The 14,286-nt window shown below is 34.3% G+C and overlaps 1 protein-coding gene across 1 annotated transcript in view; it reads left to right on the top strand.

The window, feature by feature from the left end:
- LOC124367382 (mini-chromosome maintenance complex-binding protein-like) overlaps nucleotides 1-14,286 on the top strand; it is a 43,701-nt gene that overhangs the window by 3,676 nt on the left and 25,739 nt on the right. The window contains exons 3-7 of the mRNA XM_046824150.1: nucleotides 1,978-2,076; nucleotides 3,502-3,611; nucleotides 5,937-6,099; nucleotides 7,137-7,344; nucleotides 13,847-13,964. Coding sequence (XP_046680106.1) covers nucleotides 1,978-2,076; nucleotides 3,502-3,611; nucleotides 5,937-6,099; nucleotides 7,137-7,344; nucleotides 13,847-13,964 — 698 coding nt within the window. The remainder of the gene's footprint in view (nucleotides 1-1,977; nucleotides 2,077-3,501; nucleotides 3,612-5,936; nucleotides 6,100-7,136; nucleotides 7,345-13,846; nucleotides 13,965-14,286) is intronic.

Here is a 14,286-nt window from a genome sequence, read left to right as displayed (position 1 = left end):
CATCTCCCCATCTCTTTGTCGCGTCTTGGGGAATCTTATGTTGGGAGAGCCGTGGGCAAGTGGTCCAAGGTGTCTGACTTTGTGTCTTGAGTCTGAGACAGCATAGGTTTCCTATCTGTGACTGTTGCACTATCAGTACAGTCAACCTTATACTGTACCAACCCTCTGATTTATTCTTTCTGATAAGACCCTTTCACAGGCCAGTAACTGCTGAGGGGGGAAGAATAGGTCTAGAAAGGGGATTAGCACTTTTTATCCTAAAAACTGAAATTGTTAAAAAATAGTGAATTTCTTACTTTAGTGATATAAAATTTTTATCAGAAACTGTCTTCAAAATCTAGAAGCTTCAGGCATTAAATTAGAATAAATAACATAATTTGTAAATCCTAACCCTCTCCTAGTTGTATTATTGCAACACAATTCCGTGCTAGCGAGCTGAATTGATTCTGCCACTTTGTCGCGGGAGAACATACTTGTTTTTTTTTTATTTTAACAGCTCTGTTCGAATAAAACTATTATATATTATACATAATTGTAAATGTAATTCAATTCTGTATAATATGGTGGTGTTTGAAAAATTATTAAGCCTATGAAGTAAACTAAATCTAAATGAATGCTAATTTGTACAAGAAATGTTTGTATTATTTTATTAAAATAAGATAACATATCTCATACAAAGAACTGTAAAAACAACATAAATGTCAGTAAAATAGTAGGGTACTTGCAGGAAATTACAAATAGATCTAATAATTTCATTTATTTATCATTTACATATATACAAATATAGTGATAATAATATACACGAGAAGGTACCCACATGGGCACAAGCCTGTGTGTGAGAACCGAGTCCATCTTCATTCGAGTTTGCAATCACAAATAGTACTAGTATACAATGTAAATTTTAGAACAAAATTAAAATTGTATGATTTAAAGATAACTAAAAATAACTAATAGTAACATACTCCGTTTGGATGCATATTAACTAAATTCAAGCAGTGTAAAAAGTAATAATTTAATCAGTTATGATAATGAAACTAAATGACAAAGATGCAAAAAATTCTATTATATGAAGTTATATGGCTATAAGATGTAAGACAACATACAGGATGAGCTTAAAGAGTGTGCAAGAAACATTATTTTAAGAGCTATAAAAAAAGGAAAAGAATAGAAAAAGAAAAAGAGAGAGAGAACAAATAATTTTATTGTTGTAGATTTCTGAAACCTACACTGTATTAAAATTATTGCATTCCTTTACAAGGAAAAGAAACACATACGCATGTAAAGCAAAACAATAACATGCACGCACTAGCGCTCGTGCGCAAACATATCCATCCATTCACAAAAGCACGCCCGGGCACGCACAGATCCACACTACATACAGATACAAAACTCAATGCATTAATTAAGAATGCTCGCACTTGTCCGAACTCGGTAAAATAACAAAAAAATTCTATAAGATAAAAAAAAAAGTTGGATGGAATTTTGCTAAATCACTGTCAACTACGAGATTGATGAAATGTTTCTTATATTACTCCTAGATAGCAGCACTAGGTATAAACACTTGCATTGAAAGAGGACAACAGTTCTGTCAATAGATATTTCAGTTAGCAATTCCAAAAGTAGCCGTGTGGTGGCAGCACAAAGCAAAGGTCAATGATAAAACAGTTGGTGGCATCAGGCAATCGGAGGTGGCTGCCCAGGACAGGGTTAACGTTAATAAATTGTTCATGAAAGGACTTAATACATAAAAACTCGATTTTATCTTAATATGAGTATTCTTCTGCCATTTCTAAAAACAAAATTGAGTGCATTGCAAGTAGATAAATCAGACATAGTGCTAGAATATTTGAAATGAAAAATAATGAATACCTCAGATTTGTACTTTTGATGCTGACATTCCAAAGTTTTAATCATGATATACTACAATTATGTATTAATTTACTTTTCAGTAAAAATTTATGTTCATTTCTGTTGCAGGAGCATGAAAAAGTCCTGTTTGAATCCGACCTGACAGTGAACCAGGAGAGAAGGCCAGTTTATTGCATATCTGTCCCTGCTGTCAACGATTGGGCTAAAGTATCCTTTCTTCCGCACATATAAAAACTTGGTGCTTGTTCTGTTGCTATTGGCATTTTTTTTAACATATTGATTATATTAATGAAACTCAAAGAAAAACACTTTATGAATGAATACAACTGTAATTATTTGACTAAACGTAGCTATGATGGGAAGAATTGATTCAAAGTGAATGTTGAATTTAGCTCCAGGTCACCTTCCTTGTAGTAGCATAGAAAGCTCTAGTTTCCACTATTCTTCTTCTTTCATATGAGGTGTCACTCAATGGGATTTTACATTTAAACATTTTGAGTCCCCCCCCCCCTGTTCCTCCAAAATTCCAAAAATCTGGGAATCCCAAAAATTATTTCCTCCAAATCTGGGGAAATGGGCAAAGTTGAAAAAGTAACTAAAAGGTTCACTTGTATTTTCTAGAAAGGTGTCCCATCCATTATCCATATTCTTCCTCCATTATCCTCCATCTTTATCTATTAAAAAATAAACAGTGTATCCATACTTTTAACTCACACTGTATAAAAAGTGCTTGTTAAACAAATTAATATTAGGATCAAGAATCAAGAATTTTTATTGCTGTCCCACATTAAGCATTAACAATGTCACAGGATTAGGCTACATCATTTGCCTTACATCAGAAATCCATTGGAGAATACACTGTGTTTACATAGCGAACATTATGAGTGATTGTGTTGTACGTGACTGGTGTAGAAAGTTTAAAGATGGTTGAACTGACATGCACAATGAAGCGGGTCAAGGATAAAAGTCTGTCGCTATAGACAGACTTGTTGAACAAATTGACAAAGTGCTTAGAGATTCACAATAAGTGGTTTGTCCTTGGACTTCAAGATCTTCTCTTTACTCCATTACAGAACATTTAGGCTATAAAATATTTGTGATAGCCGGATGCCAAAGATGTTGACTGACACCCACGAAACTATCTGAATGGATTCAGCTTTGCCATTCCTTCAAGTTGATGTTTGGGCATCTTTAACTGTTGATGCGAATCACGCACAACACCATCACTCACGATGTTTTCTCCATAAACACGGCACATTTCCCGATGTATTTCTGCTGCACCATTCCCTTCTGCTTGCACGAAACGAATAACTCTCCTCAATATACATTTGGCGGGATAATTAATAGAGGCGGCCATATTTATGAAACAGCAGCTTAGTGCAAACTGACTACTTGAACTCGGCAGTGACAAATGTTTTAGCGGGGAAGATGCGCGATCCTACTGTACACACCATGAACCTGCCACGTATCTGGCTGCCATGGTGTGGGATCGGACGTCGAAAAAAAAGAAACAGAAATTTCATAATACTTTTATTTACTGAGTGTTTTTTTTATTTTTATTATTGTTCAATTGTTGATGGGCAACATTGTCGAGTCGTCTCTCAGAAATATTGCCTTAACTTGTTACTTCAGTGCAAAAAGACTGATCCCAGGCCTGACCAAATACAAGGTCCACGTTGTGCTGCTGGCGGCGTCAAAAGAAATGTCGAAGACACCAATGACACTCCCGATGAAAGTCCAAAGTAAGCATTATCCTAGTGGGAATTAACACTTATAGCCAGTTAATCACACATTTAGAAAATGTTATACACTAGAAGACTAATAAAAAGGAGGCTAAATAAAATGCTGTTTGTAATTAATTTTAGACTACCACTATCACTCCTTATTAACATTCTGTACAAAATCAGGTAATTTACTAACTTATTTTGCTTTTTTTTAACAAGTTGAGTGTGACCTACTGTCTAAGTGTAAGCCCCAGTGAAGGTGTTTAACAGTGTGTCATTATGTAGGTTGATCAACTATCTTCTTAGATTCCTTGTTGTTACTTAATAATAATTTTCAACTAGAATAAAGTTGACGCTATTTATAAAATGGTAATAATAAACACAGTATATATAAAGTGGTTTCTTCTTTATAGATTAGATATGTTACCAAAAAGATAGCCTAAACCAAGTAAAATCTGACTGATCTAAGAGAGACTGATGGCAAAAACTTGATTTTGAGTCTTTAATGAGGTATAGTATTGTTTGTTGGGGCATGCCACCATTTATAGAAAAGGTTCTAAGCTCAGAAAGAAGCAATTAGGATATTAAGCAATTTATATTTTAACCAATAGTCCAGGAAGCATTTTAAATATCTTATTTTTTACAGTGAGGGGTGTATATATAGGTAATGGAAATTCAAACTTGTGCAAAGTGTGCAAACAAAATCTCTTATTTCCCAACATAATTATTTTACACGGAACTTTAATGCTATTCCCGTCCCAATACACAAAATAGTCCACTTAAAAATCATTTTCTTATAACATCCAGTTTTGTTTCAGAGAATTACCAATAGGTTGGACGCAGATTCCAACATTAAATTTTTTGAAAAGAGTCATTAAAAAATGTTTGCATTAAAATGAATACTATGATGATTTTAAACTATGTAGATTCACCAGGAACTTAAAAACCATGTAAATACTGAATCCATGATGTGCCATGTTGAAGATTATTTTGCAAATTTTGTAAAATTTTATTGTAAGATTAAATTAAATTATATTAGTATTTACGTTTCTTGTCTATTTGACGAGCATTATAACATGTAACATGTTCTCTTGGGGTACTAACAAATTTAATTTCCTTTTTTCTTAATAGGAAATTATTTATTAAATTATTATTAGTTTTTTTTTTGTTAACAAATAATTTTGTTTAGGCAATTGTTAATATGCCAGAAGCATACTAATTATTCGGTACTTTGAGATTATACCGACCACACCAGTATGAAGAACACAAAAATATAAATTTATAGAAACAAACATGATAGAACGAAAAAACAACTCTTTAATTACAAAATTACAAACTTACAACGATTATCAATTGTTAATGTCGCTGTTATCTTATCTTTCTCAAGAATCCGATTACGGCAGGCCGCGCGGCATCACATGATTATTTAAGTTTTTTGCACGGTATATAATTGCCTTTCCATTACAATTCAATTTATATTTCTGATCAGCCCCTCTAGAATTTGATATTTTACTGATAGGTACTATCTCGAGGGATGTTTTTCTTTTGTTGACATCAGCGCGGGGCAGCACCGAAGCCCGGTTTAGTTTTTGTTTGGTAATGTTTGTTTTTGTTGAATTTTTTGTGTTTGGAGAAATGTAGGGGTAAAACACGGAAGTACAACAAAGCGACGCACCAGCTGAACGGGCGGCGAGACTGCAATCACGTTATCTACTAGACCGCTCGACTTTGACCTCTGTCTGAGGGTGGGGAGGGGTTTGCGATAAGACAATTCCTGTTTTATATTGACGAAATATTGTTCTACGCTAATCTAGTAATGTAGAAGCAAAATGTCAAATAACGATTCATGTCTGGGTGTGGTCGGTATAATCCCAAAAGTACCAATTATTCATATTAAACATTTTTAAGGGAAAACCGTCCAAATCCAATTGCAAATTTTTATTTAGCTTCTTGGGAAACAAACCCGTGACCTTTCAGTTAGAGAGCTGCAGCCTCACTCTATGATAAAGGTCTTTTCAGGAAATGCTGATAAGAATATGGCTTTGAAACTGATCTCATGGTAAATAATAGCAAAATGTTGTGCCACATTCTTGTTTTTTGTTTTCTGTGAATTGTTTGTTCACAGCTGAATTTGTCATAACTCGTATTTGTTTTTATTACACTCATAACACTTGTTTTTCAAAATACTGTTACTTTGAGGTATTACAAAGATTTCGGGAGGAGAACAAAGTTTTTAGTTTGAGAAAAAATCTATTGGGCAACAAAATAATTTTCTTCATTACGTTATAACACTTATTTCTATAACCTAACATTAACTAAACTGAATATTGGTTTATTTCGTAGGGTTGGCAGCAATGAAGAGCAATCTAAGAGGCTATGTTCTTCCAGAAGTGAAACTGCAGTAGTTGGCGGAACTGGAATGGCAATGGATACCAGCAGTGTTGAGCAAACAATGGATTTGAACTTGCCGATTCCAGACAGCCAGGCCGAAGCCTGTTTGATCAATGTAAGTTCAGGTTAGCAAGTTTTAAACGGCAAATTAAATTGAGATCCCTACTGGATCAAATGAAATCTTTTTTGTTGTTGTGGTAAGACAAGATCAATTATGACAATAACAAACATCAAATAGAATACATAAAGTATAAAATCGTGGAACATTAGAAATTCAAAATTAAGAAGAATTAATCTGTAAAACATTACAAGAATACTAAATAACATTTTTTAGATTGTTAGTCGCACCCTTCTTTTATCTGCAATTTAACATAAGTATTTTTTACAGCAGCAACTGATTTATTTTTGCTCAATTTCATTTTTACCATATCGTTTAGTAGCCCTTTTCTACTTCTAACAGCACTTACAACATCAGTCTTTCTTTTATTTATTGCAAAAACTACTTTGGGTCTGTTAAAAAGCTATCAGAATGTACACAGAATATATCCTTTGTCCAACAGAGCCATAAGAGTTCTTAAGAACATTTCTTGTTTGACGTAGCTAAGGACTTCGCTGGAAGATAGAACCTGACATAGTTGCTATAGAATGTAGAATTTTATTCCAAACTAGTTATGACATGATAAAATGATAATGCTCTCTTCTTCACTCCAAAACTGCATTAATCATGGCTGGTTATTAATTTAGGAGTGTTGGAGCACAAAGTCTGTCCTGAGCCATTTTGACAATGTTTTTTCCAGAAATGAAACTATGTACATTATTATTACATATTATTGTGCAATGTAGAGGATAGGGGTCAAATAAACCAGCCTTCATAAACTTTTTAGCAATAAAAAAACCAATATCTTTGGAAACGGTTTATTAGACAATTCGAAATCAGTATTAATAATTTTTTTTTCCGTTTAGCCTTTTTACCAAAAATTGGAGGAGAGGTATTGGAAGATCTGTATTATTGCCTGTTAAATGGAAGAAAATAGAGTGGTTAAAAAAATACAAATATAGGTATTCACAAAAATTCGTTAAGATAATGTTTTTTATTAAAGTGTAAAAGTATCGTTTGTGTTGAGTATAACCAAGGCAATGTTTACCTGACAGTTCTATGACGTGGAGGAAGGCCAGCTGCAGATCAACGCTGTGATAGAAGTGGCGGGATTTCTCAGCTACGACGTAGCTCTGGTCACCTCGGCGGTGGATGGGTTAGATGAGCCTCTCCCTCCTCCCTCCCTGGTGCCTAGGCTGCATGCCGTGGCACAGAGACCTGTACACTTCAGTAACCCTTTGTTAACATCACAGATTACAGTGGGTACGTATGTTAAACGATTGATTTTGCCACTTTAATCTCTGTTAAAGTGACTCCACAATATAAAGAACCAAACAAGTAGATAGTGCTTCAGTAGTAAACATCAGATTGTACAATAAATTAATGTCTACATCTTATACCCTCTGCAAGAAAATTACAAGTACCGGTCAACAGTTATGATGGACAAAACTCTCTCAAAAGAAGTAATATCTGTCTATCTGTCTCCCAATTTCCTTTGGTTAATATTAGACCTGTAGCCTCAAAGAGTGTTTGATATAAGTGTACAATAATAAACCTGTTAACAATTTTGTATAGATTTTATTTGTACGATGTACATTTCGAATTCAAAGAATCCATCATCAATTAATTGTAGATTAAGGTAAATGAAGTAAATAAATTCCTTTAATTATATCTAATTCGAATGGGAATACTATAATATTGAAGGTGTCTGCTCAAAGGTGGCTTTATGAATTTATGTTCTGTGCAACTTTGTAAAAATGTTTTTTTGGTTGTTAAATGATATATCCATTAGCTTTACTGTTTTCAAATCAGGAGTTCTTGAATAAGATGGGGACATAATTCTCTTCTGCTCCTCAAAGAAAATGCTAGCATCACTAAATTGTGCCTTTGATGATTGCTCACAATCTAGCAATGAGAATTTACTTATTGGTTGTGATGATGAACACTCCAGAGGCCCCAGCAAACAACAATGAACAACCAATGCAAACGTAAAAAAAGGTTTATGAACGATCAGAGAAGTCACTGATGATGTTCATGCCATGAAATGTTTTAGAAAGTTTTGGGTATAAAACATGTGGCAGCAAAATTTTTTCTAAAATTTTTAAATTTGGAACAAAATTTGTGAATTTTGATGAAGTTGCTCAGGAGTCACTAAATGAAATCAATGATGATGCGGAATTACTTAAATATGTTATAACGGGTGACGAAAATGGGTTTACGGATATGACAAACTAAAGGCTCAATCATCCCAGTGGAGGCATTCTAGATCACTTAGACCGAAAAGGCTCGACAAGTGCAGTCGAACGTGAAGGTTATGTCACTGTGTTCTTCAATTTGAATGGCATAGTGCATCATGAATTCTTGCCACAAGATAAATTCTTGTCAAACGGTTCAACATTGTTTGCATGAAGCAATAAAAAAAATTGCACCATGACATTGCACCTGCTTAAACGTTATAGCCTGTTTGTGAATTTTTGGCAAAAAACAGTACTGTAATGATGCCCTAGACTCCATATTCTCCAGACATGGCTTTGTGTGACTTTTTATTTTCAAAAATAGAGAGAACCTTAAAGGCTTTCGTTTTTTCAAGCATATGTGGCATTACAGGTGCATCACTGAAAGATCTAAGGCTACCCCAAAGATTTAAGGCTACCCCAAAGATCGAGTATTGGAAGAAGCACTGGTACAAGTGCATAATATTTAATGGGAACTATTTTGAAGGTGATAATGTTGACAAATAAATAAATATTAAAATAATGAGAATTCCCGTTACATTTGTAACATACTTTGTATATGCATCCTGCTCCAAATCAGGACTCACAAAATTGTGTTTTGTTGTCACATCTGGCAGTTGTACCATGTTGGCATGATAGGCATGCACTCTGCTGATTGGATGATTCAACTCATCTCTGGTGTGATTCCCCCTCTACAAGTTAAACACTGTCTTTTACAGTGGAAATAGCTCTTTGTGCCTTTCTAATAGGACAATCTTTCAACGTGCAGATGAAAGTTAAGATTTCCCTGGTAGCTAAAAAACTGCAACCAATTTGTCCAGGTTCCACCCCATGATTGTCTTGAGACATCAGTGTTTTTCGGAATCTCAACAACCCCACATCTCCATTCTCAAACTTTACTAGTCTCCTAAGTCTGATAACTTTTCTTATAAGTTAGCTTCCATCAGAATAACTTCCACAAAACACAATGTATCCTGAAAATCATTGTCAATTTATCTGACCCTGTGGACTTGTTAAAATGTCTGATGCAACTGTTATGGGATTCTGGTTTAAATTGGGATGAACTTCTTTCTAACCTTTTTATCAAATTAAAAAATATTTGTGTCGGATTCTAAAAGCATTGCTGGAATTCAGGTTCCACGCGCTCTTTTGAATTTTCTCTCACTTACCACCTTGGCCCACATGCCTTCTGCAATGTGAATGATGTGGATAAGCCGCAGTGCAGTATTTCTGGTTTTAGTTCAAGAATCAATCAAGAACTTTATTTTCCATTAAGTAAACAAGTCACAATAGGCATCGTCAAGAAGTTATAAACAAAATTAAGGTGTCAAGTCCAACATATCACAGTTCATATACTCTTCTGCAGTATAAAATGCTTTCTTCTTAAGCCACTTAGCAATAGTACAACCAAATTTATTACAAGGAAGTGACCTGATGGACATCAGCAGTTTAATTTGTATAACAAGATTTGTTGATACTTATAAACTATCTAAACACTTATTAAGCCTAACATTAGGTTTAACAAGATCTTTCTTTTGTCTAGTATTGTAATCATGTATTGAATTTGCTTGATTAAAAATTACTAATGTTTTTCTTACATAAATCAGGTTACAGCTAATGTAGATACATGCAAGAGTCATAATATTAAGTTGTTGAAAAGTGTTTCTACATGAAGCCGACATGGGCCAGTCCGTTTATTATTCTAAGAGCCTTCTTCTGCCAAATAAAGGCTCTTTTTGCTGAACTAGAACCACCCCAAAGACGTATACCATAGCTCAGATGTGCATGAAAAAGGCCAAAGTATATCATGACAAGAACATCCAGATTCACGCAAATCCTTCAACTTTCTTAAAAGATAAGTAACTCTGGACAGTTTTTTACAGAGATGATTAACATGTTCGTCCCAACAGAGTTTGCTGTCTAAATGAATACCAAAGCAATTTTACAGGTTTAAACAAGTCATAGTCTACATCCGATAAATGGTTCTTTAAAGTAAATATTATTTGTTCAGTCTTAGTATCATTTATTAACAAATCATTAGCAAGAAACCATTGTTTTGCTTGTTTTAAATGAATGTTTAAGTTGAATTTTCACATCTAAAATATCCAAACCAGAGTTAGTAATGGTTGTATCATCTGCATATAGAACAGAAAAAGATGAAACATTATAACTAAAATCATTAACAAAAATTAAAAAAAGAAAGGGTCCCAGTACTGAACCTTGTGGTACCCCCCCCCCTGAAACATTTAAAAATTGAGAATCTTTGTCTTGTATACAAACTATTTGTTTTCTATCTGTAAGGTAACTACTCAACAATTGCAGCTCTTTGTCCAAAATTCCATAATATTTTAGCTTTTTTGACAATAAGCCATGTGAAACCATATCAAACGCCTTACTTAAATCAATGATACTTGCTCCTACTACCAGTTTATTTTCAAAACCATTGAGAACAAAGTTTACTATTGCTTCTACTGCATCACTAGTTGAATGGTTAGGTCTAAACCAAATTGATAGGTTGTATAGCAAATTATTATTTACAAAATATTCATAGAGTTGAGCTACAAGACATGACTCAATAATTTTACTTATAATGGGTACAATTGTAATGGGACGATAATTGTCTGGATGTTTTACATCTCCTTTCTTATGAATAGGTGTGATTTTAGATACTTTAAGACAATTTGGGTAAACTCCTTGAGATAAAATTAAATTAATTACAGGTAAGTGGTACTACAATTACATCAATAATATTTTTTAAAACATTTAATTTGAAAGGCCATACACATCCTCACAACGGGAATTACTCATTTTATTTACAACAAGATTTTAACAAAAGTTTCATCAATCAGTTTCCATTGAAAACTGCTAGTTTGGTTGTGGCTGAGGGGAGTTTTGCTAAAAAATCAGAGCAGAGGTTATTATTTGTATTTACTGCCCACATTCACAAAAAATCATTTAAAATATCAGGGCTAATAGGTATTGGTGGGCTGTGACATCGGATTCAGATTACATTCAGTTTTTGCAACTTTCCATGCAGCTTTACAACGATTTTTTGAGTTTGAAATCATCTTGCTATTGGCTGCAATTTTTGGCCTTTGTAATATCTTGTCTGTAATTTTTTTGAAAATTCTTAAAACGTGCCTTATCTACTAAACTTGAAGTATCCTTCCATTTGTCATACAAAGTTAAAAGTTGATTTCTCATCATACTTAATTCAGGAGTAAACCAGTTCCCCTTGTTAATTCTCTTAGGTTTACATTTTACAGATATTTTTGGACAATACATATTAAAATAAACACTTAAAATATTTACAAATGACTTAACAATTACATTTACATTACAATTATTACACACACTGCCCCAGTCAAGATTACTCTAGACATTCTTTTAGATTATGTAGTTTTTCAGGGGATATTAATCGTTTGGTACAATTTTTCCGTTGTTTTTCTTAAAACATTGACTATTTTTTAATGTTTTTTGGCAAAATGAAAAATTTTACCCATAAGCCAGCATGGTCTGATATTAGGTCTCGTTCAAGTAAGGAGGAGTCAAAACTACTACCATCCAAATTTGTGAATACATTGTCCAAACAGGCCAAATCTCTAGTTGCTTTAAAATTAGTTGGAAATAAATTAAAGGATCTAAAAACATCTAAAAAACATTGAACATCTAACCTATGAGTTTCTAAAATATTTTACATTAAAATCACCTGTTATAGCAAAATATTTGCAAGATTTAGATACTATATATGACATTAAAACATCTAACTTATTTAAAAAAACCCTAAAATCTGAATTTGGAGTTCTATAAACTGACACAATGATAAGATCATAGTGTGTACCAGTTTTAATTGCTGAGACTTCACAGATAAAATCAATGCAATACTGGGATAAAATCTATTATATCATACTTCAAGTCATTTTTAACATAAATTGATGACCCACCATGAGTAAGAGGTGGTGTTCCACAGTAACTGGTTGCATATACAAAGTTTTCTGGGACATACAGAGAAATTTCTTGTTTTGTCAGCCAATGCTCATTCAAACAAAGCACATCAGAAGGCTTATTCCTTAAGATAATATCTAACAAACCAAGTTTTTATGCGCAAAGATCTAATATTTAGTGTAGACACACAGATATTAGAACGTGTTGATGCCTGACTGCTTAGAGTTGAACAATGATTAACATAATTTAAACTTTGGCTAAAAAACTAATATTACTATTTACAATATCTACATTACTGCTTCGTTAAAAAGTTAAGTTATTTACAGAACTAGGTGAGGTGGATGGTAGTGGGGGAAATTCATCCATCGAAAGCTGGGAAGGAAGGCACTGATGGATCAATATGTCAGCTCGTGGGTCTGTACCGGATGCCAATAAAATCTGATGCTCACAATCCTGGAGAGAGTTTTCCAACAGCATTTGGGTGCTGCCTCCATTCTCGCTCCTCAGTAATGTAGGCCTACCTTCTGGGGCTGGTGAGCTGACCGGGGCTGGTGAGCTGCCGGGGGCTGGTGAGCTGACCGGGGCTGGTGAGCTGCCGGGGGTGGTGAACTGACCAGGGGCTGGCACAATATCATCAGGCGATTCACACAAACAAGGTGATCTGCTTGAGCTCCATTTACTCACCTCTCTGGCATATCTTCTCAGCAAGCCATCTCTTACCCCGTTGATTAAGGTACATGCCATGGCGGGGTATGTAGGTGTCTTTCAGCCTGACTTGCTTCAATCAGTGACACATTTGAGTATTTCTTACTCAGGTCTGCTAGCGCCACATTTTGTACTTTGAACCTCTTTATTAACACATGACCAGCTAGCAAGGTCGTATCTATTAGGTAAATTAACAAGCAGAACTTTGTTATTGCGTACATAACTAAGAGTCTCTTTGATACCATGTAACACGTTTTGGGCTTCATTTGCAACCACGTCATTTGAACCACACAGCAACAACTAGAATGTCTTCTATTAAGTTACTCTTAAGTTCACTCGTTAATTAATTTAAATTATTAATTTGTTTTCGAGCTTTTACTAAATTTTCGTTGAGAATTTTTATTATTGATTTTTGATTTTCTATTTCTTCAGTCCCCTTCAATTCCCTTAGTTGTCCAGTGGCAAAGTACTAGGGAATTGAGTACTAAAAAAGCTCATGTAGCTCTCCTAAAATGTACCACATTCCCACTTTTAGGAACTATGTCGTGCTCACTTACTCGCTCAACTCGTGTACTGTCATTCAGTTTTTATAGATAGTGAACTTCTCCAACACCTTTTTGTGGTGTGACTCTTTTTATTATTTATTCCATGAAACTCTCATGGTGCTTTTAGCTAAATGCATCCGACTACATACAAGGTGTCTGCGCAATTATTCATACAATGGTTTTGATCCTAATGATCTGCCTCCTAGTTATGCTCAATAGATTCGTAAAGATGCAATACGACGCTATACATACATAAAAAAAGAACTGTTTACATTTACACGTTGCGATAGTTAGATTAGAAATAGTTGCAATAACTACCAATCTTTGTTGACACAGATGAAGTGGTCGCGAATGTGCCCAGACTGAGGGATGAGCTGAAGCTGGTTTTGACGCAGTTGCTGCTGGGAGACGCTCTTGCCGCAGACTACCTTATCTGTCATCTCATATCTCGCATGTAAGTGTAAACCATTGCTGTTACCATTGCTATAGTTTGTATATTTCTCATGCTGTAGTTGTGCAATGTTGTATTATATGTAACTAATTCAATAGTGTATTATTGAGGTTATTGGCTGAGCATTAATGAAGCCTATCTCATGAAGAGCTTGAAAAATTTCATTTCTGTCTGCCTTTCTAACTCTCCACATGATATCTTGAGAACAAATTGTGCTATATACTTAAAGTTTAGCACGAAACTTCATTTCTATATAACAACATAGATAGTGCATGTCACTCCATGGGTACGGCTGAGCATTAGCATCATTTTTACATTGGTTTTC

The sequence above is a fragment of the Homalodisca vitripennis genome, chromosome 8 (genome assembly GCF_021130785.1).
Source record: "Homalodisca vitripennis isolate AUS2020 chromosome 8, UT_GWSS_2.1, whole genome shotgun sequence".
NCBI classification, from domain to species: domain Eukaryota; kingdom Metazoa; phylum Arthropoda; class Insecta; order Hemiptera; family Cicadellidae; genus Homalodisca; species Homalodisca vitripennis.
The sequence above is the reverse complement of the archived record's forward strand: the minus strand, read 5'-3'. Positions and strand labels throughout refer to the sequence as shown.